Source organism: Cricetulus griseus (assembly GCF_003668045.3).
Source record: "Cricetulus griseus strain 17A/GY chromosome 1 unlocalized genomic scaffold, alternate assembly CriGri-PICRH-1.0 chr1_1, whole genome shotgun sequence".
NCBI lineage: Eukaryota > Metazoa > Chordata > Mammalia > Rodentia > Cricetidae > Cricetulus > Cricetulus griseus.
Window position 1 is genome coordinate 100,668,439 of NW_023276807.1, and position 22,688 is coordinate 100,691,126.

At 51.0% G+C, this 22,688-nt stretch overlaps 2 protein-coding genes across 2 annotated transcripts in view; both read right to left on the reverse strand.

Annotated features, from left to right (window-relative positions):
- Positions 1-705: 705 nt before the first annotated feature.
- On the reverse strand, positions 706-5,102 carry Castor1 (cytosolic arginine sensor for mTORC1 subunit 1). Its single transcript, XM_027387321.2, has 9 exons — positions 4,739-5,102; positions 4,128-4,198; positions 2,880-3,067; positions 2,666-2,798; positions 2,321-2,444; positions 1,845-1,958; positions 1,590-1,672; positions 1,405-1,499; positions 706-1,269 (listed from the first exon to the last, which is right to left on the reverse strand). The coding sequence occupies exons 1-9, from the start codon at positions 4,849-4,851 to the stop codon at positions 1,192-1,194; spliced, it is 999 nt and encodes a 332-aa protein (XP_027243122.1). The 5' UTR covers positions 4,852-5,102; the 3' UTR covers positions 706-1,191.
- A 2,200-nt stretch (positions 5,103-7,302) lies between these two features.
- Tbc1d10a (TBC1 domain family member 10A) overlaps positions 7,303-22,688 on the reverse strand; it is a 28,902-nt gene continuing 13,516 nt past the window's right edge. Inside the window, exons 2-9 of the mRNA XM_027387320.2 lie at positions 18,569-18,668; positions 14,946-15,053; positions 10,904-11,010; positions 10,227-10,341; positions 10,088-10,153; positions 9,207-9,396; positions 8,973-9,127; positions 7,303-8,112 (exon numbers count right to left, since the gene is read on the reverse strand). Of these exons, the coding sequence (XP_027243121.1) occupies positions 7,660-8,112; positions 8,973-9,127; positions 9,207-9,396; positions 10,088-10,153; positions 10,227-10,341; positions 10,904-11,010; positions 14,946-15,053; positions 18,569-18,668 (1,294 nt within the window). The 3' untranslated portion in view covers positions 7,303-7,659. The remainder of the gene's footprint in view (positions 8,113-8,972; positions 9,128-9,206; positions 9,397-10,087; positions 10,154-10,226; positions 10,342-10,903; positions 11,011-14,945; positions 15,054-18,568; positions 18,669-22,688) is intronic.

A 22,688-nucleotide genomic window follows, 5' to 3' on the forward strand; every position in this document is an offset into this window, starting at 1 on the left:
TTGGGGTCCCCAGAGCCAAGTGGGCATACTGCCAGAAGCCTAGCCCATGTGTTGGCTTTTCTGGGGAGTCACTATGACCTGGGTACACAGAAGTCACACCCTTCTTCCCCTCCCGAGCATGGGTGGGTCTGAGCTGAAGGTATCTGATAACCTCCCAGACATGTGTAGGGCCCTGACCACTGCAATGGAGTCCTGTCCTGCTGAGCAGGCCCCAAGATGGAAAAACCCAGCCCCAGATGTGCCCACATATAGCACTGGAGGGCAATGAGGGCTCCAAGTGGGCTCTTGGGTCCTGTTCTGTCCACTTAGTCTTGCACCTCAGCAGGAAAAGGCCTGACCACCAAGTGTCATGAACTGTGTGATTCCTCCATAAGAGGGACATAAGAATTTAGGCAAGGCATATAGGAAGGTAGGCAATAACCTGGGAGAGAGATGCTTTGGGACCTCCTGGATAGGTTCCCCAGTGTCCAGCCAGGGGACTTTTAGGTGAGAGACAGAGGAATTTCTCCCAGTGTCCAGAGCTCTCTAGGTCATCCTGAAGTAACTAAGAATGAATATAGACTCTAAACTTTAGAGACAAGCAGCTTTGGTTGGGAACCATGTGACTTAGGCACAAATGGGCTGGGGGCTTTAGTTGCTCATCTGTCACAGATACACACTGCTTGAAAAGTCAAGGTGGCGGGAGAAATCTGGGAGATCAAGACCTGACACTGGCTGTCACTCGGAACCAGAGAGCCCAGCTCAGCAAGTCTTTTATTTATTTAAACAGTCATAAAAATAAGAGTGAGATGGGAAAACCCTTTTCCTCGGGAGCCCCAGGAAGGGAAGGCACTTCTGGAACTCACCTGGCCAGGAAGGCAACCCAAGCCACAGGCAGAAGTACCCAGCCAGGTGAGAGAGGGATGGCTCGGGCCTCACGCAGGGACTGTGCAAACGCTGAGGCCACGTAGAAAGTGATGGGTTGGGGGAGGGGGGTGTCTAAGCCCCAAGCACCAAGGTGTCCTTTGTGGGCAGCCATTAGGAGCCAGCACTGCCCACTGTGCCAAGAGGTGCCTACTTGCCCACACATGCCAGTTCCATGCAGAACCAGGGTCCCTTGGCAGGATCAGGGGCTCATTCTGCAGCTTCAGGAAAGAGCTCAGAAAAGTCTCTAGAGCCCAGGGCAGGAGAATGCTGGGATCCTGGTGTTCCCTATGGACCTTTGGAAGCCAGGCCTTCTTGCCTTCGCTGGAGTACATCAATGACACTGCTGATCCCGTCTTCAGGAACCTGGGTAAGAGCACAGCATACAATGCCAGGGCTGAATCTGGCCAGGGATGCCCAGCTCCCTAAATCAGCTGGGATTTCTTCCTCCCCCCACCTCTGGGACCTTGCAGGAATCTCCAGCCCAGCCCAGGCACTCACCAGGGCATGGTCAAAGTTGAAGGTGCTGATGTAATAGGCAGAGATGTCAGCAGCCGCCAGGGGACCCGCGATCTGGGCCACAATCCCACATTCATCTGAGGGTTGGAGATCAGGTGTCTCAGTGTGGATGCTGTGGACACCCATAGGCTTGCCCTAACCCCAATACAGGGGCAAGCGATCCTCACCGAAACCCAGGGGCTGTCCCCCGATGCGCACCATCCTCCACAGCTCTCCAGAGGAACTGGTCAGCAAGAGGTCACTGGGGAACCTGGTGAGGCAGGTGGGTGATGGAAAGGACACTCATGCATCCCTATTTACCCTGATCCCCAGGGCATGTCCTCCTACCCACCACCGAGCATGGCACCCCACCTCCCCCTCCTCCTCCCCTGAGACTGGCTGAGGGGCTATGGCCTTCTTGGGTCAAAGAAGGGGTTACATACTTTTTCTGGGTCTCTGCATCCATAACAATGGAGATGTAACCCTCAATGAGGGAGAAAGCGAAGAACGGGATGGAGCTTGACTCAGGACCACCTGAGGCTGCCTCCTTGGGGACACTGGAGAGGGATGACAAGGTCAACGGCTCTGCCAGGCACATGACCCTCTCCATTTCCTGACTACCAGACCACAGAGGAAAAACCAGAATGGATGGCTCTGGGAAGGCCCTTGTGAGAGAATCCTAATTTCCTGAGGGATGAACCCTAACTGCCAAAGACCAAGGGTCTTGGGCAGAGGGCCTGACTGGGGTGTATGTGGCCGTGGAGTGGTTCTGTCAACACCTCTGGCTGAGGGTTAACCGGCTGTCAGGAACCCTAATCACTGAGCAGGATACAGAGTGACAGAAGGGATGGATGAGACAAAGGTCAGAGTGCAGGAAGCACTAGTGTAAGGCCAGAGATAAAGTGCACGCATGGCCCACCTGTGTGAGTAGAAGAGGACATCGATGAGGGTGGTGGCAATAGCCGGCAATGTTTCGGGGTCCAGTGTGAGAACACAAAATCGGTTCTGCGGGCTCTGAATGGGATGCACCGTGGGGCTGGGCCCTGCTCAGGATACATGGGCCACAAGGTGAAAAGGCAATCCTGGGCTTGGGCGACCCCTGGTGGTTGGGAAGGGAAGGGCCTGGGTGTGCCTATCCCAATGTCTCACACATTGAGAAACGGTATCTGCTGGTCCGATTGAAATACCCATCCTATCCCTTTCAAGGACAAGCCCTCCTGTAAAAGGTCCTACCTAAATCTGGGTGTTGGAGGGCAGACCTTACCATGCTGGGCTCGGGGAAAGCCATTGCTGGAATCATCCCTGGCAACAGGCACAGGTTCCCCGCCTACTTCCCGGTAGATTTGGAACTCCTGGGCCAGTGTGTGGATCACTACAGACAGGTCCTGCTCCCGTACCTGGGTCAAGGCAAATGACATACATTATACAGCTCCAGGCTCCTCTGCTTATGCCCTGTATCAACACCTGCCCAAACCCACCAGGATGAAGTCTGTCTGGTATGTGGACAACATCAACACAGACACGTGGTGCTCGGCCAGTGGGGCAATGACAGACCGGGCAATCTTGGTAACTCCAGCAGCCTGCATCACTGCACCGCTGTGAGATGATACGTTCATCACCAGCCATGTGGCCTCGGCCACTTGCAGGAACTCAGATGGGGGTAGCTCTGTGGGCGGGAGGTACACGCCTGGTTAGTGTGAGCCTTAGTGAGTTCCAGCAAGGCAGGTGAGGTCTGAAGAGCACGGCTGTCTTCTATCATTTCTGCCCTGCTTCGTTTGCAGGTGTTCTCAAACTCGGAATCAGGTTCAAGTTCCAGCTTCACCTTTGCTGTGTGACTTGAGGTAAGTGGCTTTTCATTGTTTGTTTTGAGACAGAGTCTTAAAATGTAAATTAGGCTAGGCTTGAACCCAAACTGATCCTCTTGCCACAGCCTCCTAAAACACTGTGATTCCAAGCCTGTTTAGTCTGTTTCCTATCTGCAAAATGGGATATTCCTGGGGACTTTTCTGTGGCCTAATAGGCTTCATAGAACCACCAGAGGGCGCCAAGCAATCTACTGATTGGGAGTTGCTCCTTTGCAGACAAGAGATTTCCCTACAGAACAGGGAAACCAAGTCCTTCAGGAGGGAGGTTAGGCCAAGCTCCAGGTGGCTGGCTTGAGACTCTAGGCCTCAGAGGATAGGCCAGGAAGGCAGAAATGGGAGCCAGAAGTCAGTTCCCAGGTCCCAATGCTGAACAGGGACAAGGGCCAGGGTGGCTGTTGTTCGCCCAAACACAGCCAGGAGGCCCCAGGACCCTGCTCTGGGCTTGCTGCCTGCTCCTGCATTCCTTCCCCAACCCTCAGGCTCCTAGACTTCCCGGGCCAGTAAAGGAGGATCTGGCTTTCACTGGCGAGAGAATTCCAAGAATAAATAATGTCCGTGGGTTAAAACAGCTACAGGAACCCCTTAATGGGGACTAAAACTGTGAGACAACCCCCCCCCCACACACACACACACCCCTTACTGGCCTGGGACTCACACCCTGCCCTTCCTGGGCTTTAAGTTTATAAAGCTCTCATAAATACTGTTAAACTGACAAGACTATGTCTTACATAAGAGAAAACTTAAGTGAGGGGTGGAGGATTCGAACCCAGACTCATATGCCTTTGAGACCTTGGGAAGCTGGATCCATCCCTGCACTTGGTAAGAATACGGCTTACTGGTGAGCAAGGGGCCAGTTCCCACCTTTAAAACCCTCCTCATCCACCATGAGTGTGTAATCTTCCGGGGTCTCCGTCAGGCTGAAGAACTTGCACCTAGTGGGGAGGGAAGGGGTGGGGAGACTTTCAGGCTGGAGTGAATGGGCTGGAGAGGACAAGCGAACTTCGTTCCAGCAGTACTAAAGGACCCCCCGCCGGGCGCCTTCCTGACCCGCCCTCAGGCCTCAGTTCCTTCCCTGGAGCAACGTGGTCTGGGTCCCATCTCCGGCTGATTTCCAACTCCAGATCTTCCCTCCATTCCACACCCTAGAGGTGTCGGGCTTTGGGTTCCCCTAAACAATTCTTAAACTTTACGCGAGGCGCCTGGGAAAGGGCTAAGGCAGGGCTAGGAAGGCATGCCCCACTACACGCCTATCCCAGGCAGTTTGCACCTTGACAAGCCCTGGGAGGCGAGCTCTCCGGGCCGGATAGGCGGCGTCTCAGAAAGGGTAGGCCCGGCCCGGATGGTGGCCAGAACCGACAGCGTCCCCACCCGGTACCCGCTACCTCGAGATGGCCCTAATCCTCCGCCCCTGGCCTAGAATGACAGAGGAGCCCCCTCCCGTCTGACCTGCGCCCCTGAACCCGGGTGCGCACCGGCTGCGATGGGGCAGGAAGAGCAGTTTGATGAGTGGGTGGGTGTAGAGCCAGAGGCCCTGGCGGGCGACACTCAGGACCCGCACCCGGTGTTCTAGGATGTGCAGTTCCATCGCAGATCGCACGGCCACGGCCCCTCCGCCAGCTAGACCCAGGCAGGAGGCGGGGCGGCGCCCGGCTTAAAGGAGCCGCGGTGAGGGGCTCCACGCCGCCCGCTACGCGGCGGCCCCGCCCAGCCAGCGACCCACTCTCCGGCGGCCACGCCCCACAGCCTCTACGAAGTGACCACGCCTCCTCCAGAGCCCTGCTTTCCCAGCGCTGCCGGCTGCCCTCGAACCCAGCCTTCGCCCGCTGTCCATTCCTGTAGCCTCAGTCTGAGGATCACTGCCTGCTCCCACCCCTCGGTGGCCTCCAGGCCACGCCCCGGCTACGCCCTTTCCGCTGCGGGCAGTGTTGGGTTTGGGAACGTGCCGGAAGTTCGGGGTCCTATCTAACCTCCAGACTTGCACGTGGGGCTTTATGGTTGAGGCCATTAAGACGCGGGAGGGCTTCAAGACGTGACGGAGTTCGGCTGGAGCCGAAATGCTGTCCACAAAGCTCCAGAGTGGAGGCCAGAGACCCGCGCGCGGTACAGCTGGGCGGGGCCTTTGTCTTTCCTTTTATTGCTGGGGGCAGGGACTGCAGAGCTGATGAGACTGATAGGGACTAAAGATCACTAAGCTTGGGCTGCCCTGGCAGAAATTGGTATTGACCTTGCCATCGTTTTGACCAGGAGAAACCTGGCCTGTGTGCCCCAGGTTTTTAATCACCCTACTTCCAGAGTTGAATACTTCTCTCTAGGGAGGCACAGAAAAAGCGACCTATCACCTGAGCAACATACAGTGGGCTCTGAAGCTTGAGGTTATTCCAGAGAAACAACCCAGAAGTGCCTGAGCTGGGAAGGCCCAGGGCTCAGACATTGAAGGGACAGCCTCTTGCATTTGAGGCTCCCTGGGTATTCAGGCCAGAGACTTGAGCCCCGCAGAAGTCGCCTTAAAGTTTGTCACCATTAGCAGAACTCAACTGGCCTGAGCACATCTAGATTTACTTCAGATCCAAGAAGGCCCCAAGCACTGGTAGACACCCCAGGTATGATCAAGCATCTGAAGGTTTAAGAAGACCCCAAGGGTGAGCAGGAATGAGCAAACACAGGTTGGTTTCTTGGCAGGACACAGCATGCTCCACGGGGCCCTAATTTGGCCCAGGCACTCAAGCCTCAGCTTGGAGGCTTTGAACAAGGTCTGGTAAAGTCAGTCTCGGGTGTGATTGGGACCCAGCAGGCCCATGCAGGACTTCATGCGCTGGATCCTGTACTACAGGCAGACGGAAGCTGGGCTCAGCCCTGTTCCTGGCTTTTCTAGCTCCAGATGATTCTCATGGAACATTGTGCGGCCACCACATCCTGGCTTGTCCTCTGAAGAACTAGGGGTGAGGGATGGGGTCCACTCACCATGGCAGGTGTAGACAGTGGGAAAACATTGGGGTGAGAGGCAGAAGGCAGAGAGTGAGTGAGCTTCCCAGATCCTCTGGTGACCACTCACTTCGCTAGACTCAGCATCCCCAGCTGTGCCAGGACAACATGTTCTAGGCCGGGGCTGTGTCTCCAGTGAGAGTCTGTTTCTCCCTCCCTGTTTCCTCCTATGGTCTGGCCCAGCTTGGTCTCAGGCCAGGAACAGCCACTATTGTTTGACTAGAAAAGCTGCTTCCTCAGCAGAAGGGGGGCCTCTCCCAGGGACACCCTGTTCTTGCCATTGCCAGTTATCAGGTTGTCATTGAGCACCTGCCTACCCCTCCATGGCAGTCTGGTCACTTGGGTGAGGGGCTTGGGGTGCAAATGGCTCTCGGAGGGGGAGGGCATAGAACTCCTTTTATGTCAGGCACAAGGCTAGCCTAGCAAGTGGAGCATGTCAGCAAATGGAAAATAGCATTGTATCAAAGAGGCCATCTTCTCCCCTGACCTGTCTGCCTCTGGTGGAAGCCTGTGTCACACATCTACAGTGCCTCACCCTGGTGGCAGCTCCTGATGACTGCAGTGTCAAGTGCTCAGAAGTTAACTGGGATCTCAATTGGCATCGAGGCCTAGTCTTGGAGGATGAACAGCTCTAAGCTGCTTGTTCAGGGATTCGCACCCCCCCCCCCAATAAAAAAGCAGGGACCAGGCCTTTAATCCCAACACTCAGGTGGAGCTCTCTGAGTTCAAGGCCACCCTGATGTACAAAGTGAGTTCTAGGACAGCCAGGGCTACACAGAGAAACCCTGACCCCCCCCCCCAAAAAAAAGCAGGGACCTTGGGGATTCTTTCCTGCTTTGCCCCAGTGATTGGCTTCAGCTCTAGAGTGATTCTTCTATGTCAGAAGATGGACATGACATCAGAGATGGGTTGAGAGAGAATAGAGCCTATAATAGCAGCTGGCTCTGGACTTGGTGCCTCCTGTATCAAATGTATGTTTCAGAGGGGTTCCTGCTGGGCTAGGGGCCCAGGATGAAGGGTGGTGTCCCTTCTGGGTTCCTAGCTGCACACCAGCTCTCTATACAAGCCTGTTTATTTCCGTACAAAACCATGTTTCTATTTTACACAAAGAGTACCCCACCACTTCCCCGCATGTCAGCACCCTAGCCCTGGGGAACATTTCCCAGGAGGATGGGACTGAGTGAGACCCAACCCATTGGGCCATAGCTTCTGCCTGTGCTGGCTGAGCCAACTCGACTCAAGAGAAAATAAATAAGGAGGCTTAGGCAGAATCTGTACTGGGCCAGCCAGATTCTGTCCCAGCCCAATGGCCAAGCAGTTGGGCCTTCAGGTACACAGGACCTGGAGTGCTGTCAGTCTTTGAACCGTGTAAGATGTGTGGAGACCCCACTTGGAGGCCTGGGCTCCCGGGTTACAAGTAGGTGTCCTCACTCTCCTGGGAGTTCAGGCTCTCCTGGGAACGGTGGTAGGCTAAGTCCTGGGGAGCAGAGTCCTGGGGGACTGAGTCCTTTGGGGACACATCCTGAGGAGGGCATGCATCTCCTGAAGCAGTCATCACTGCAGCTTGATTGGGGCCTGGGGACTTGTCCAGCTGCCCGCTGTCTTTTGTCCTCCTCTGCTCCTTCTGGACCTGCTTGGGTGGCTTAGCTTTGGAGGTGAGGAGGGTTGCATCTGAGGGTAGGCGTATGGAAGGTGACGGTTGCAGGGTAGGTCGAGGACCAGGCTCTGCATCCAGGATGGCCTTGGCACCATGCATCCTAGGTGGAGAGCGACACTCCAGCTCACCACGGGTCTCTTGCCAGCGTCGCAGCTGTATAAGGTGCTCCCGCTCAATCTGGCGCTCTGTCACAGGCAACTCTATCACCTTTGGGGCAACAAGGGGTGTGTGAGCACTAGAAAGAATGACCTTTCCGTACCGCCTCCAATCCTAGGCTCTCCTGCCCACCACCAACCCTTGACTGTGCCTGCTAAAAGCTGAGCTCCTGAAAGCTATGGTTTTGGTTTGAATGCCAAACAGGAGACCCACTGTCTCAGAGGAGAAAGCTGCCTACAGCTCACAGGCCCACTCACCTTCCATCTTGGACAGAAGGGGCAGGGCCGAAATGTGCAACCCCACTCTCAGCCAGTACTGTCTTCTACTGACCAGGGCAGCCTGGCTATCTAGACTTCAATTCCAGCTCCACTACTTTTCAGCTGGTTACTAAGGGGATCACTTTGAAATTCTGCCTCTATGAGCCTCTATTTCCTCAAATGTAAACTGGAGACAGTGCTGGAAGTGGGTACAAAATGGCTTTGTATGTCTGCCCCTGCAACATGCACTAGCATAGACCTCCCCCTGCCCCCCCCCACCAGAGAAGCTGGCCATGCCTGTGTCTCTTAAATTTGTAGCCCCCCAAAAACAACTACACACACACACACACACACACACACACACACACACACACACACACACACACAGAGAGAGAGAGAGAGAGAGAGAGAGAGAGAGAGAGAGAGAGAGAGAGAAGGCTGTAGATCACAGCTCTTCTCTATTCCCAAAGTGGACTAGCTAAGGCAGGCACTGCAAAGCTGGGCCTCCGCACCCCACTTGCCAGGCAAAAGGATGAGTTTCATCCACCCTGACCTGGGCTGACCAACCCTTGGAGCAGGGCCATATAAGGCCTCCTCCAAAGCCATTGCCAGCTCCCCTTCCCTCCAATAGCAAGTGGGAGGTGCGGGCCACACCTCCTGAACCAAGAAGGCTTCCTGCATGATCTTGGGGCTGAGGCTCCGCAGCTGCTCGATGGTTTCATACTGGCCCTGGCAGGCTTTGAGCTTCTCGGGGGAGCCTAGTGCATGCTTCAGCAGTACCAGCCCCACACGGAAGATGATCTTGACTCCTGTATGGGGCAGGTGATGAGTCCAAGGGAGGCTTGTGGGCTTCTTTTGCACCCCCCACAAGCCAGCATAGCCTGGTACCTTCACAAAAGAACATGTCCCAGACTCGCAGCACAGAGCTCCAAGGCAGGGTACGGGCAAAGGCACACATGAACCACTCTGTCATGTATAGCAGGGGGTCGATCTTCTGGCGGCTAAGGTGCTTGTGAGCCACAGGGGACACCTTCTGTAGTAGTGAGAAGAGGATCTCGCCATCCAGTTGGATTGCCTCCTGAGGAAACATCAAGGCCATAGAGCCATGACCACAGCCCACAGGGGTTCTTAATACTGGGTCAACATTAATTCAGGTAGCTAGAGAGCACTAGAACACTGGAAGACAAGGTGAACAAAACAGACACAGAATTGGGAGAGGGGACAATGGGACCAAGTATCCCAAACAAGGAAGGAACAGGAGCTCCAGCCTGTCAAGGTCAGGAAAAGGCCATGCATGGGCTAAAGGCTAAGGGGAAGGCATTCTGAGGGAACAGAATAGAGCTTCAACATCCCCCCCTCCCCCCGCGCCAATTCAAGATGGGTTCTCTGTAGCCCTGGCTGGCTGTTCTGGAACTCACTATACAGACCAGGTTGGCCTTGAACTCAAGAGATATACTTGTCTCTGCCTCACAAGTGCTGGGATTAAAGATGTGCACCACCACCGCCTGGATCAAGCAGAAGCTATTAAGCCTATGTCAAGGTCAAGGAGGGAGGGACCAGGAGCCCTAAGGAATTCTGATCCTGCCAAGGGAGACCCACTGCCTCAGAGAACATCAGATGGCCAGAGGCACAGATGGAAATATACTGAAACTGATGAAGCTGGTGCCTGAGTGGCCTCTATCAGGTCTAGGAACTTTGGCTATGAGAGGGCCTTGCAGTGACCACAGAAGATATCCAGCTTAGAGAGTCCCAGGTCAGCAGGTACTCACCAGTTTCTCACTATAGTAGCCAGGCAGGTACTTCTCACAGACTTGTACCAGACACCAGAAGGCTTGCTGTGGGTGAGAGAGGTGTGAGCCCTTGTGGCTGGGGTCAGGTTCCCTGCCCGCCCACCTGGGTCCTGGGTACCTCTGCAGGCATGTGCATGAGTAGCACAGCAGCAATGGGTGCCTGGGCCTGGCAGTAGCCCTCCTCAGGGCGGTATAGCGTGTAGGCCTTCAGCACACGGAACAGGTCCTGCTGGCTATGGAGAGGACAAGCAGGACAGGATGGCAGGCATGAATACTGCCCATCATCCCACCTGTACCTCACTGGACTAGACCTGCCTTGGAACCTGCCCTTCCCCAGAAAGGATATGCTTATGGTCACCAATGGGTCAGTCTCCCCCATGTGACCTCATCCCCAAGGACGATGAGGCACAACGAGAAAGCAGGGATTGGTTCAGGGCTAGATAGCAGATAGGTACAGACTGAAGTGGGGCTAGAGAGGGCTACCTTGCTAGGTAGCTCTGTCCCCTTGCCCAACCCAATATGTCGTGTCCGTCCCCCCCCCCCCTCGTCTACTGTTTTGGTTCACTAACCTCCCTTACCCCTTTCCCTATATCAGCAAGGCCTAACCAGGAAAGTTCTAACAGTCTAGGGAGTAAATGAGGCAAGCGGTCAAAAGTGGGTCAGTACACCAAACCACAGAGGGTAAAGGCTAACAGTAGGGTTCTGGGTACATGCTCCCAAGCTCACTGTGTCTTCCCAGTCAGTCTCAGAGACAGCCTAGAGCCACCTCCCAAACAATATGCTTAGCCTGCTTACCCATGACCTCCTCGGGACACAAACATCTCATGGAAAGGGAACTGCCGGTGCAGGTCACGTTCAATCACATCTAGCCACTTGGGGTCCCCAGGAGACATGTCCAGCTCCTGGAAGCAAGGACATAATGTCAGAAAGCAGTTAGGGGCACTCCTGGTAGGAGATAACTGTCTTGGGTATCAGACTAGGCATCAGAGGCACCCAATCTCATCATAGAACCTGGCCTTCCTTAAGACAGGTAAGAAAACACACAGAGGCAAGAACAGCAGAGCCCTGGGAAGCCTGAGAGGCAGAGATCCTAGTTCTCAGAAGATTTTTTTGAGACAGGGTTTCTCTGTGTAGCTCTGGAACCTGTCTTGGAATTCTCACTCTGTAGAACAGGCTGTCCTTGAACTCAGAGATCTGACTGCCTCTGTCTCCTGAGTGCTGGGATTAAAGGTGTGTGCCACCACTGCCAGGCTCTCAAGATTCTTAGGAGCAAGTATCTATCCTGTTGTGGATGGAATCACAGCAGTCAGGACTCTGTTTATCTAGGGATAATGAATGTGTCCTTCAGATAAAAGGCTTCTTCTTAACAATAACTACAGATATTACCATTGCTCAAAGCCAAATCAGAGCTGAGTGTGGAGCACACATGGCCCCTTCCCTACCCCAAAACAGATCCTGTCCTAACACCCTGTTCACAATGAGAGACCTGAAGGGTCAAAATAAAGTTGGTTACTCAAGGCCTCCAGACTAGAAAAATGATGGAGATGGGACATGTAAGCAGTTGTGAATCAGTGCCACCAAACCCAGATTCTCTGCTGCTGGCGTCCCGTGTTACAGGTATCACCTGTTCAGGAAGGGACTGTAATATCCATCAGGCTTTAAGTGCTTGTCTAGATACTGAGGTTTCAACAGTTTCACTTTCTTTTTCAAACTCTGAATGTATTTTTGAAAGCCATCAAGCTCTCACAGAATAAAAAAGTTCCAGTCATTTGAAATGTCTTGATCTGATTGTTGGTAACATACGTATGTTTCCTCAGGCTCATTGAGCTCTATGCTCAAGTCTGTCCATCTTACTTTATGTAGACCCACACATCAATTTTCTGAAAAGAAATAAAACATACAAAGGAAACTAGTTGCCTGAAGGGTAAAGCGGCATCCGGGAAGCAAGGCCTTGGCAAACATACCAGGCGGGTGCAGGCTGGGCTATGGTCTGACCAACAGTGAGTTCCTGGCCTGAGGTAGTATTCAGAATACTAAAGAACTAGTGTGGTCTTTGACACACTTCTCTCTGGTCAGACCTGTTCTCTGTGAAGAGTGGTCAGGGGCACAGCAGGGCAGCCTGGAATTTATACTGTTGGCCTGGAGAGGGCTCAAGCTCCTTGTTGGCAGCACTTGGCCCTAAAGGACAGAGAGACTGGAGGGGTGGCAGCACCGGACTAGAAAGCATTGGCCCAGTCAGTGAACCATATCTAGTGGAGGCTGTTGTTCATCTAAGGCACTACCCTTAGCAGACCTCAGTGGAATGGACTTCATTATATTTCTGCCACCCTATTCTAGCCCTTTCTCTCAGCTGTAACTCAGGTTTGCTTTTATGGTTGAGCTCAGTCCATTACTTCACAACTCTTGGTCATCAAGAAGTGACCCTCAGACCACATCCCCTTCTGATACCTTTAACATGTGCTGGCCTGTTTGGACCACAAGAGCCTTCACATTTCTTGGCCCCCAACCTCTATGCTGTCTCCTGTCTCTAGTGTGTCAGAAACTGGACTAGAAAGCAAATGGTGAGGAGAGACTCATGGAGGTTGCAGGGCAGAGGAAAGGGCTGGGATTTTTCAGTGGAAGGAGTGGGTGTCACCCCCTGGAGCCCCAGGAACCCTCAAGTTAGGGTCTGTGTGTGTGTTCTGTGCATGCCCCTGTAGGACCTGAGCACAATGCAGGCTTGCTTTTCTCAGGAAGAAGGTTCACTCAATTCTTCTGGTGATTCCTGAGAACCCTAAAAGTCAGCTCTGTGGATGTAGGATCTGGTACCTCAGCAGCCAAGGTGCACAATCACATGTAGACTGCTAAAGAAGGAAGGAAAAGGGTGACTGCAGGGCCGCCAGGGAAAAAGGATGCTAAATACCACAGGCTGTTGCTGCTGCCACAGACCAGTGTGTGCTGGAATCATTGGGCTTGCTGTGAACCTAAGTGATGCTGGAGGTGCTTCAGGAGATGAAGTCAAAGAAACCAAACTAAACCAAACCAATCAAAAAAAGAGCAGGAAGATTCTGCCAAGGAAAAGGCAAGAAAGAGCAAATGCTAGAGGAAGTGGAGCCACCAGACCCTGCAGTGTGGACAGAGGGGGCCCAAGCACAAGAGCAGGTAAGAGCACTGACACCACAGGTCAGCACTGTGCTCTCCATGGCTCAGGCACCTCACCCGAATCTGCTCCCTCTAGCTCATCCACAGCAAGTCCTTTCAGAAGTGCTTGAAAGCACGGGGGCTCCCAGTACTGCCATGATGACCCACCACACATCTTCAGGATTCCAAGAAGGCCTTTCTTGGCAAATCTACCTCCTTACATGAGCAACCTACCAGCCATCTGAGGGGTGGCCAGTTCCTCTCTGGACACTATTCTAGACACACACACACACACACATACACACACACACACACACACACACACACACACACACACACACACACACAGCTCTGTGCTTCTGCTGGGCAGTGGTGGCACAGGCAAACAGAGTTCGAGGCCAGCCTGGTCTACAGAATGAGGACAGTCAAGGCTACACAGAGAAACCCTGTCTTGAAAAACAAACAAAATACAACTAAAACAAAACAAAAATGAAAGCTCTGTGCTTCACCGCACTGTGGACATACTCCTTCTAGACAATGCACCCAGGAAGCTAGCTACTCACAGCCTTCACTCTCAAGTCTGGGCCCTAAGGACTCTGGGTGGAGCACCCACATTCCTGAACTGCCAACTCTGACCAGGATGGAGTCCACTGGAATACAGGAGATAGAGCTACTAGAAGGAAGACTGTAGAGTTAAGTTGCTCTTGTGGGGCCTGGTTTTGGTGCTGTGTGGGAATATCCAACCACCCTGATGCACAGCTGCCTCTAGCCAAGTGCTGCCACCCCATCAGGATCTTTGTCTCCCAGGGCCAAGTGCTGCCAACAAATAGCTTGGGCCTTCTCCAGGCCAACAGTGTAAACTCCAGGCTTCCCTGCTCTGCCCTTGACCACTCTTCACAGACTACAGGTCTGGCCAGAGATACTGAAATATGAAGGATATCAACAAAGAATTGGTGGCTGGCAGCTCTGTCTCACTGTCTATCATTAGTCCCAGTGGCCTGGGGGAAGCCCTGATGCCTGGAAGCAAGTCTGGAGGTATGCTGGGGCAACCCCAGGAAAGCCAACTGCTATCATGGTATTCTCCAGGGGGAAGAGGCTCTGCAGTTCAGTTCAATGAATGGAAGATATTATGCCATGTCAGCCATGGGAAGGTAGCTGGGGAGCAGGATGGTGGGGCACAACTACGGAAGGCACCTTCTCTGACCACTGATTCACTAGCTTCTGACCCCTAAGTAGCCCTGAAGACCACCTAGTGAACCATGTCTAGCTAGGCTTAGAGACAGGAGACAGAGTAGAGGTTGGGGGCCAAGAAATGTGAAGGCTCTTGTGGTCCAAACAGGCCAGCACATGTTAAAGGTATCAGAAGGGGATGTGGTCTGAGGGTCACTTCCTGATGACCAAGAGTTGTGAAGTAATGGACTGAGCTCAACCATAAAAGCAAACCTGAGTTACAGCTGAGAGAAAGAGTTAGAATAGGGTGGCAGAAATATAATGAAGTCCATTCCACTGAGGTCTGCTAAGGGTAGTGCCTTAGATGAACAACAGCCTCCACTAGATATGGTTCACTGACTGGGCCAATATGGGTCTTGAGCAGTCCGGCTTGTGCCAATTGTCCACCTTACTGAAGTCTAGGACAGCACATGGGGGATCCACTGCCAGGGGACATGCCCAATTCAGAGACACGACAGGGAGGTGAAGTAAAGGAGAGAAAGCTCACATCAAATTTTCCAGGATTCTGCTGAAGTTTCACTTTGCCTCCTGACAGGTACTGCCAGGCCCGTCCCCGCAGAGAAGGTGGAATGCCCTTCTGGCAACGAAGACGAATCTGAAAGACAAAAGGACAGCTGTACCATGCATCCACTGTGGCTGCTCCTCTGCCTTCAGTGTGCATACACACTCTCCCTGCTCTGGACTCTTCAGATGCCTCCGGCTGTTCTCTCCCTCATATCTACAATAAAAACCTCCTCAACACTCCTAGAGTGCCTTGAATCCAACACTCAGGAGGCAAGGGAGGCTAGCCAGGGACTTGCTGTGTAGACCAGGCTAGCCTTGAACTCAGAGATCCACAGAATAATGCCATGTGCTACCATGGCCAGCCTACTATAAAGTCTTTTAAGAATACACAAAACTGTCTAAGGGAACAAGGGATATCAAAGGGAAAGAGGGAGGAAAGGGATATAGATAGGAATATGCTCAATATACAATATTAAGCTTAGATGAAAATTTGAAAACAAAGAACAGAACATTTGTCCTTAGAATAGGGAAAACTCTTTACTATCACAGAGTCAGAAACCCGACCACCTCTACACTGTGCTACACAGGCTAGAGGGACCCATCCCTGTGTATTTCCTATCCCATTAGTCCTTCAGAAACTGATAGGTGAAGGGAAGCAGGGTCCTCCTGGGTTAGATCCCCTATCAGGTGGGTGAGTGCAAAGGCAGAGGGCCTAAGTTTGTGGGATGATGGCAGAGAGGATTGGGCAGAGAGAAAAGTGACCCTCCTTCACCCTGCACTAAGCAGCCTGGCCTGAGATCAAGGGGACAAGTGCTATGGCATGAGAACAACTAATGTGGGTTTGGATCCCACACTGACCTTGGGTCAACTACTTCTCATCTCCTTTAAGATCTGAATGACTGATGTTACATGTTACTGTTCAAGCTTGAAGGATTTCCATTAAAGGGAGATGTGCTTAGTGTGGGGCTTTCTTTCTACCATCATCCCAGAAAGACACTTGGCACAGAAAGGCCTAGGGATTCAGTTGCTGCCTAACTTCTCACCTGGAAAGCCCCTCAAATAGTCCCAGTAGAAGCCTCAGAAGAGGGGCACAAAGGACCAGGCCTTCCTGATGGCCAGCATAAATAAGAGGAAAGTTTCCAGAGCTCAGAGCAAGTTAAGGACCAGGAAGGAGACAGACACCAGGCTGAAGAATGCAGTCAGTAAGGAAGAGCTGCTGGCTACTCACAAGAGCTGAGCTGGGGCTTCTGACTACTTGAAAACTGGGAGAAAAGAGAGTAGAAGAGAACTGCACCAGACACTGGGGACAATTTCCTGTTGCTGTGGGACAAGGGTCACCTTAAGGAAGAAACTTTGGGCAGGTTTTGGAAGTGGGACATAGGACAGTGCAGAGCCACAGGTGCTTCAAGCTCCCACATTTGGGCAAGGTCAGCATTAGACAACCTTCTCTTAGCCTGTCACACATGCCCGCTGCAGGACAGTCCTGGAGCGCATTCAGCCCACTATGGTGCCCTCATGGACACCAGGGCCAGGGCAGGGGATGGAGAGTCAAGAGCACAGCCAGCCTTTCCCAGATCCTTACTTTTTAGCACAAAGGTGCTAGAAATGGTCATCAGCCTGCCTTAGGGAGGATGGACATTATGAGTTAGGATAACACATGAGGAAGTGCAGCCAGAATACTCAAAAGATTACCAGTCTCTATGGCAAACTTGAAGGGGGTCTCTAAGTGAAGCCACACCCTTGACTGCTGAACTCTGGGAGGGCAGAGCCCTGACTCCCTGCAGGACCTCATCTCTGTCTCAAGCACAGTTGGAAGGCAGAGGAAGGCACCCTCCTGGCAGGGCTAGAGATGAGTCCAGGAGAAATGCTGGGTCTGAGCCTACATTTTGGGAAATGGTTATTATTCTTCCTGTGCCCTGACTTCCTGAGTGGAAGAATCCATGCTTCCAGAGCCAGGCAGGAGTTACCCAGGCAGAGCCCGATGTGGCTACAGCTGAGGCAGCAGTCCTGGTTTGGGCTTCTGAGTACAATGGGATAAAGCATGTCTCTGAAGGCCTCTTGCTAGGCAAAGGCAGCCCTTGGCCTTACCCACAGTGCCCAGGAAGCCAAAGGGAAAAGGAAGGGCTGCGGAATGCTCTTGACAGGAGTTCCCAACAGCTACAAAAGAGAGGTACAGAGCTAGCTACAGCTCAGGGTAAAACCTGAAGGAAAGAAAAGGCAAGATCCCCAAGTTAGCCAGGGAACACGTGAAGAGTAAGTGTCCTAAAAATACCAAGTTTGCAGGTATGGTGGCACATGCCTATAATCCCAACACTTAAGAGGAAGAAGAACTACAGCAAGTTGGAGACCAGCCTGATATACAGAGCAACATACATGCACGCATGCAGGCACGAACGCACACATGCATGCAAGAAAGTACTCACTCTGTTGGGAGAAACGAAAGGGAGGGAGAGAGAGGAAAAGAAGGAAGGGGGACGATTCTTTCTTTGCACATGCTAAGCACATATTCTATCACTAAACTCCACTCCCAACCATACACAGAGCAGCAAGAAAAAGTTCCAGCCTGGGTGAGCTTTTCCCCCTTGGCAGTGTGTGAAGTACTTCCTGTTACCACCTTGTATGATCCTCATAAAAGGTTTATCACTCCCACTAGACTAAAAAGAGGAAGACAACTTGTCCTAAATTACATAGCTCACCATGAAGATAGTGTGTGAGACTGAGCCCACACTCAATCCAGACTTTCAGGCCTGGGCCAGCAGCCCAGTGTGTCAGCTGACGACAGGGGGCAACAGGCTAACTTTGTAGATTGCAAATCTTTTCCGAGACTGTGGCCATGAGAAGCCAGGAGTGATTAAACTCTGCAAAGGGCTCCCAAGAACATTGACACACACACTTCAGAAAGGTAGGTGAGTGTAGTATTCTCATAGGATAAGCAAGCCTGTACCTAAGGACAGTCTAACTAGAATGGGTATTCTCATTTTTATAAAACTACTAGTTACTTTTCTTTCTTTTCACTTTGGCCAGGAGACAAAAGGAAAATCATCGACTTGTCTAGGTGGTGAAGAAGGTCCTACTATAGTGGTCAATAGGGCAGATACTCAAGTTTGCTGCCTGGCTTCAAATCTTGACTCCTAGGGTCATTAGTAAAGCAAGAGTACCACTACTACTAACTTAATCAGGACGTTAGCTAGATTATTGCAGTTAATACGTGAACCCTAAAAATGCACCCACAAGTTAGCTGCACTAATATTAGGAAGCTCTTCAGCCCTTCTTCTGGCAGGGGTAAAGCAAAATTACCTATGAGGGCTGTTGGCTACAGAGTATCTTTGAGTTTTAACTCCAGGACAAAGTTCTATGCAGCTCTTCTCTGAAGTCATATACCAGGTCCTAATTTTGTCCCTGTCCTAAAGCCAGCTTCTGCTCCCCACCTGACCAAAGAAGGAGACCTAAGGCAGCCTGGCAGTTGGAGAAGCCCCTACTTTGTTGCAGTGATGAAGTTCATCTCCCTTCTTCCTCTTCCTCCTCCTCCTTCACCTCTTCTTCCTCCTCTCCTCCTCCTCCTCCTCCTCTTCCTCCCAGTTCTAGGCTTGAGGCCAGGCCCCTTACCTTCTTGTGCTTCTTGGCCATCCATTTGTCCCAGTTGTTGAGCATGTCCAGCCACTTGGACTCCCTCTGCCTCAGCACCTCCAGGGGAACTTCCTCCAGCCTGTGGAGGCAGAGGATCAGATGTGTCAAGACAAGCAAAGACCTTGGCTTTGGTCAGCCCTGTAGCCCACTGCACTCTGCCTCTATACCTCCCTTCAGGTCTGCAGACTCATGCATGATGCCCTACTGCAGACAGCAGAGTGCTGCCCCTGCCACAAAAGCCAGAGGCCAAGATACAACAGGTGCAAGTACCTACTCTCCCAATGTGTCAAGGGGCCAGGGACACCTTGCCTCTCTGGGGCAAAGGCTGATGTGTGTGTCTTTGTGCACTGAAGTCAAGCATTCCTGTCTTGGGCCTGCCTTAGTAAATTAAATAAACCTCTTCAGGGGCCAGCATGCTAGGAGTAAAGTTGGATGCAAAAACTAGTCAAACAAGTACAGAAATAACATGCTCACCTCTTCACCTAAGCCAAACTAGTTACTCAGTCTTTTCCCAATTACACCCTGGCTCTTTCCCACCTCTTAACCTCTACTCATGCCAATCCCTGGACTGGAATGCTCCCCAAGTGATCTCCACCTATTAAATGATAGAGACACTTCAAAGTCCCTTCAAATGCCACCTTCTATATGGGCACATTTCAGTACACAGACTGAGTAGCTGTGTCAGTTCTGGGCATGCTAAGCAAATTCTTGTTCAAACCCCTTGTAGAGTTGACTTTTGATGGGTGCCGAGGCTCAGCCCAGGCAGATTGGCACCAAAGCAGGCAGAGGGGGGCTGGAGGAGGAATCCCTGTCTTAAGCAGAGAGCATAGTCACTGAGTAAGCTTCCTCAAGGAGTAAGCCCTGAAGATCCCTGAGTTCAAAGAACTCGAAAAGGCAGAGAAAAGAAGGAAACTACATTTGTAGGGAAGGCATTCTATGTATGACTTCTTATCTGGCCTACAGAGCAATGGCAAAGCAGACAAACATAGAACACAAATATAGATGTACAACTCTCTCTCACACACACACAGTTTCCTTAAGTGGATTTTAAAGTACTGGACTATTGAAATCTTACATTTCTTTGTTGTGCTTTGTGAAGCCCCCACCCCAAGTAAGAAAGTACTTAGTCTGGTGATATGTAGCTCAGTGATAGTGTGGATGCCTAGCATGTGCCAGACACTGTGTTCAATTCTCAGTACCACCAGAAAAAAAAAAAAAAGAAAAACAAAGAAAAGTAGTATTTTATGAACTGGGCATAATCCTGGCCCCTCTGGAGATAGAGGCAGGAGTTTAAGGCCAGCCTGGGAAACATAACATCCTATTCAAAAAAACAAAAACAAAACAAAACAAAAAAGCGAAAGTACTTGGGGGCTGGAGAGATGGCTCGACCGGTGGTTAAGAGCACTGGCTGCTCTTCCGGAGGACCCAGATTCAATTCCCAGCACCCACAAAGCAGTTCACAACTGTCTGTAACTCTAGTTCCAGGGGATTCAACATCCTCACACAGACTTATGAAGGCAGGCAAAACACCAATGCATGTAAAACAAAAATAAATCATTAAAAAAAGTTAAGTACTTTACAGTATTAAGAAAGGACTAATTAACGATGAGGAAACAGGCTCAGAGAGGTTAACATAACCAGGGAGGGTATCCTGCTCAGAGTCAAACAGAAAATCAATAAGAAATCTGGGACTCAACTCCCAGTCAGACACTATATAGGCCAAAGCTGGCATTCAGTCCTATTTGACTTCCCCGAAAGGGGCACAGGGTAGGAGGCCCTTGAGGCAGCTCTGGGGAGTTCTCAGGAACAGGACATGATGGAACTGGGCCTGGCCCAGGGTTGGAGTTTCTGATTCTCTCTGCCGGAAGGAAACATGTTGTTGTGACTTTTACTGGTTGCAAGAGCAGAGGGAGGGGCCCTGGCAGAGCTGAGGCCTCCAGGACACCAAAAGGCAAGTCCTCTTGTTCAGTGCACTTTATCTGGGGGAACTAAGCCTTGGAATAGAACTTGCCTAGGATAATAAACTGGGTTCCTCAACACACTGACACTAGTCACTGTACTTAAACTGCTATCTCTCACAATCTAGAGGCAGAACCAAGGCACAAGATTCTTTCTTTCTCTCTCGGATAAGAACAAAGCAGTGTTTAAGCCTTTGGATGAAGTAATTAACAAGAGGATATACATGTTCAGGCAATCCCCAAATACTCATGAAGCAGAAACCAAAGGTCCTTACACACACACACCCCACCCCCACCACAGTGATGTGTATATCAATGACAGTATTCACTTCTGCAACAAGTCAGGGATGAGTCTTCTAGTTAACTACACAGAGGGTAGGGTGCCCACGAATCAACAGGAAGTTCTAGCAGCTATGGATGTGATAACATCTGATTCAGCCCTCTGTGCAGATAGGAAACTAAGGCTCAAAAGATGAGACTTACAACTGAAACTGCTAGTTGCCAAAGAATCCCCACGTGATTAAGTCTCTGCCTATATGACACTTCAACCCTGGGGTCTAATTTATTGGTAAAATATCACTGCAGGGTCTCAGAGATACCTATTTTCCCAACTGCAAACACAGGGGAACATGCTGAAAGTTCTTTCAACTGATGGCAGATGATAGCTGTGACAGTTTCAAAGCCCTAATTTCAAACATCAAACCAGAATTCAAATAGGGTACAAACAAAAGCTCATGTTTCCTGGATTCTAAGACACCACTGATTCTAGGCTATACCAATCGTGAGGAAGCTCTCAGACAGACAAACAGCCGCTATTGCTCTCAATGTGTCTGTCAACCAGAAGATCTGTTTTAAATTGAAAACCTTAAACTGGGGAAATTTTGAGGAAATAAACTCATTTAAATGACTTCTCTTCCAGTAAAAGGATTTAATCTGGACGCTGGGAGGGTGGGCACAGAGGCCTGGCTGTCCCCAGCACTCAGCACATTCTCTAACTACAGGTGGGTATGTCTTCCCACACAGGATGTCCATTTTTAAAAAATCAAGTTAAAGTGTCAGGATTCTAGAAAGGATCTGTCCAGATGAAGGAATTCTTTCTATAACAATCAAATCCCACTGGAACTGGAGAGATGGCTCAGCAGTTAAGAGCACTGGCTGCTCTTCCAGAGGACCTGGTTTTGGTTCCCAGCACCCACACGGCAGCTACCAGCTGTCTCTAATTCCACACATGTAAATATGAACAAAATAATATTTACTTATATGTTTGTTTATTGGTTTTTTTGAGACTATTTCTCTGTGTAGCTGTGGAGCCTGTCTGGGCACTTGCTCTGTAGACCAGGCTGGCCTCAAACTCATAGAGATCTGCCTTGAGAGTACTGGGACTAAAGGGGTGCACCACCACCACCAGGCAAGAATATTTATTTATTTATTTATATGTTTTTGAGGTAGGGTTTCTCTGTGTAACCCTGGGTGTCCTGGAACTTACTCTGTACACCAGGTTGGCCTTGAACTTAGAGACCCACCTACCTCTGCCTCCCAAGTGCAAAAAAAGAATTTTTAAAGTTACATATAATCCACTGGCACTGACTCCAGTAACTATATGAATGGGCAGAGACATTACATTTGAAATCAGTGTTCATTAGTGTGGGTTTGCTCATACTGTTTAGTACTATCCCTCCCCAGTTGAATCAGGTCTCAAGCTTCTGCATCAACTCCTATTCCTGATTTTCTCTATCATTACTTCCATGTATATTATATTCATGAATACAAGGCACTTCCACCTACAGTAACTGTCTTTGTTTCCTCTAATGTCCAATGAAAAGGAGCCCTAATAGATTAACTATAATTTCCATTTGGGCAATAAGGAGAGTTGACAGATTAGGGAAATTTAGACAAAGTCACAAAGCTAGCAAGTAAGTGGCTGAACCAGAGCTTCTCCTCTGCCACAGCAACTCATACAGTGCCTCTGCTCCCTACAGGAGTATGTAAAAACTGGACCCTTTCCCAGATGTTGCATGGCTTTATCTGGCCTGCAGGCCCTTGGAGACAGTCTATCTCCCACCCTGTGTTCTTACAACAATAGTGAGTAGTCAGACTATGTGTAACACTGCTCAGTAAGGCTACTAGGATGGATAGGCATC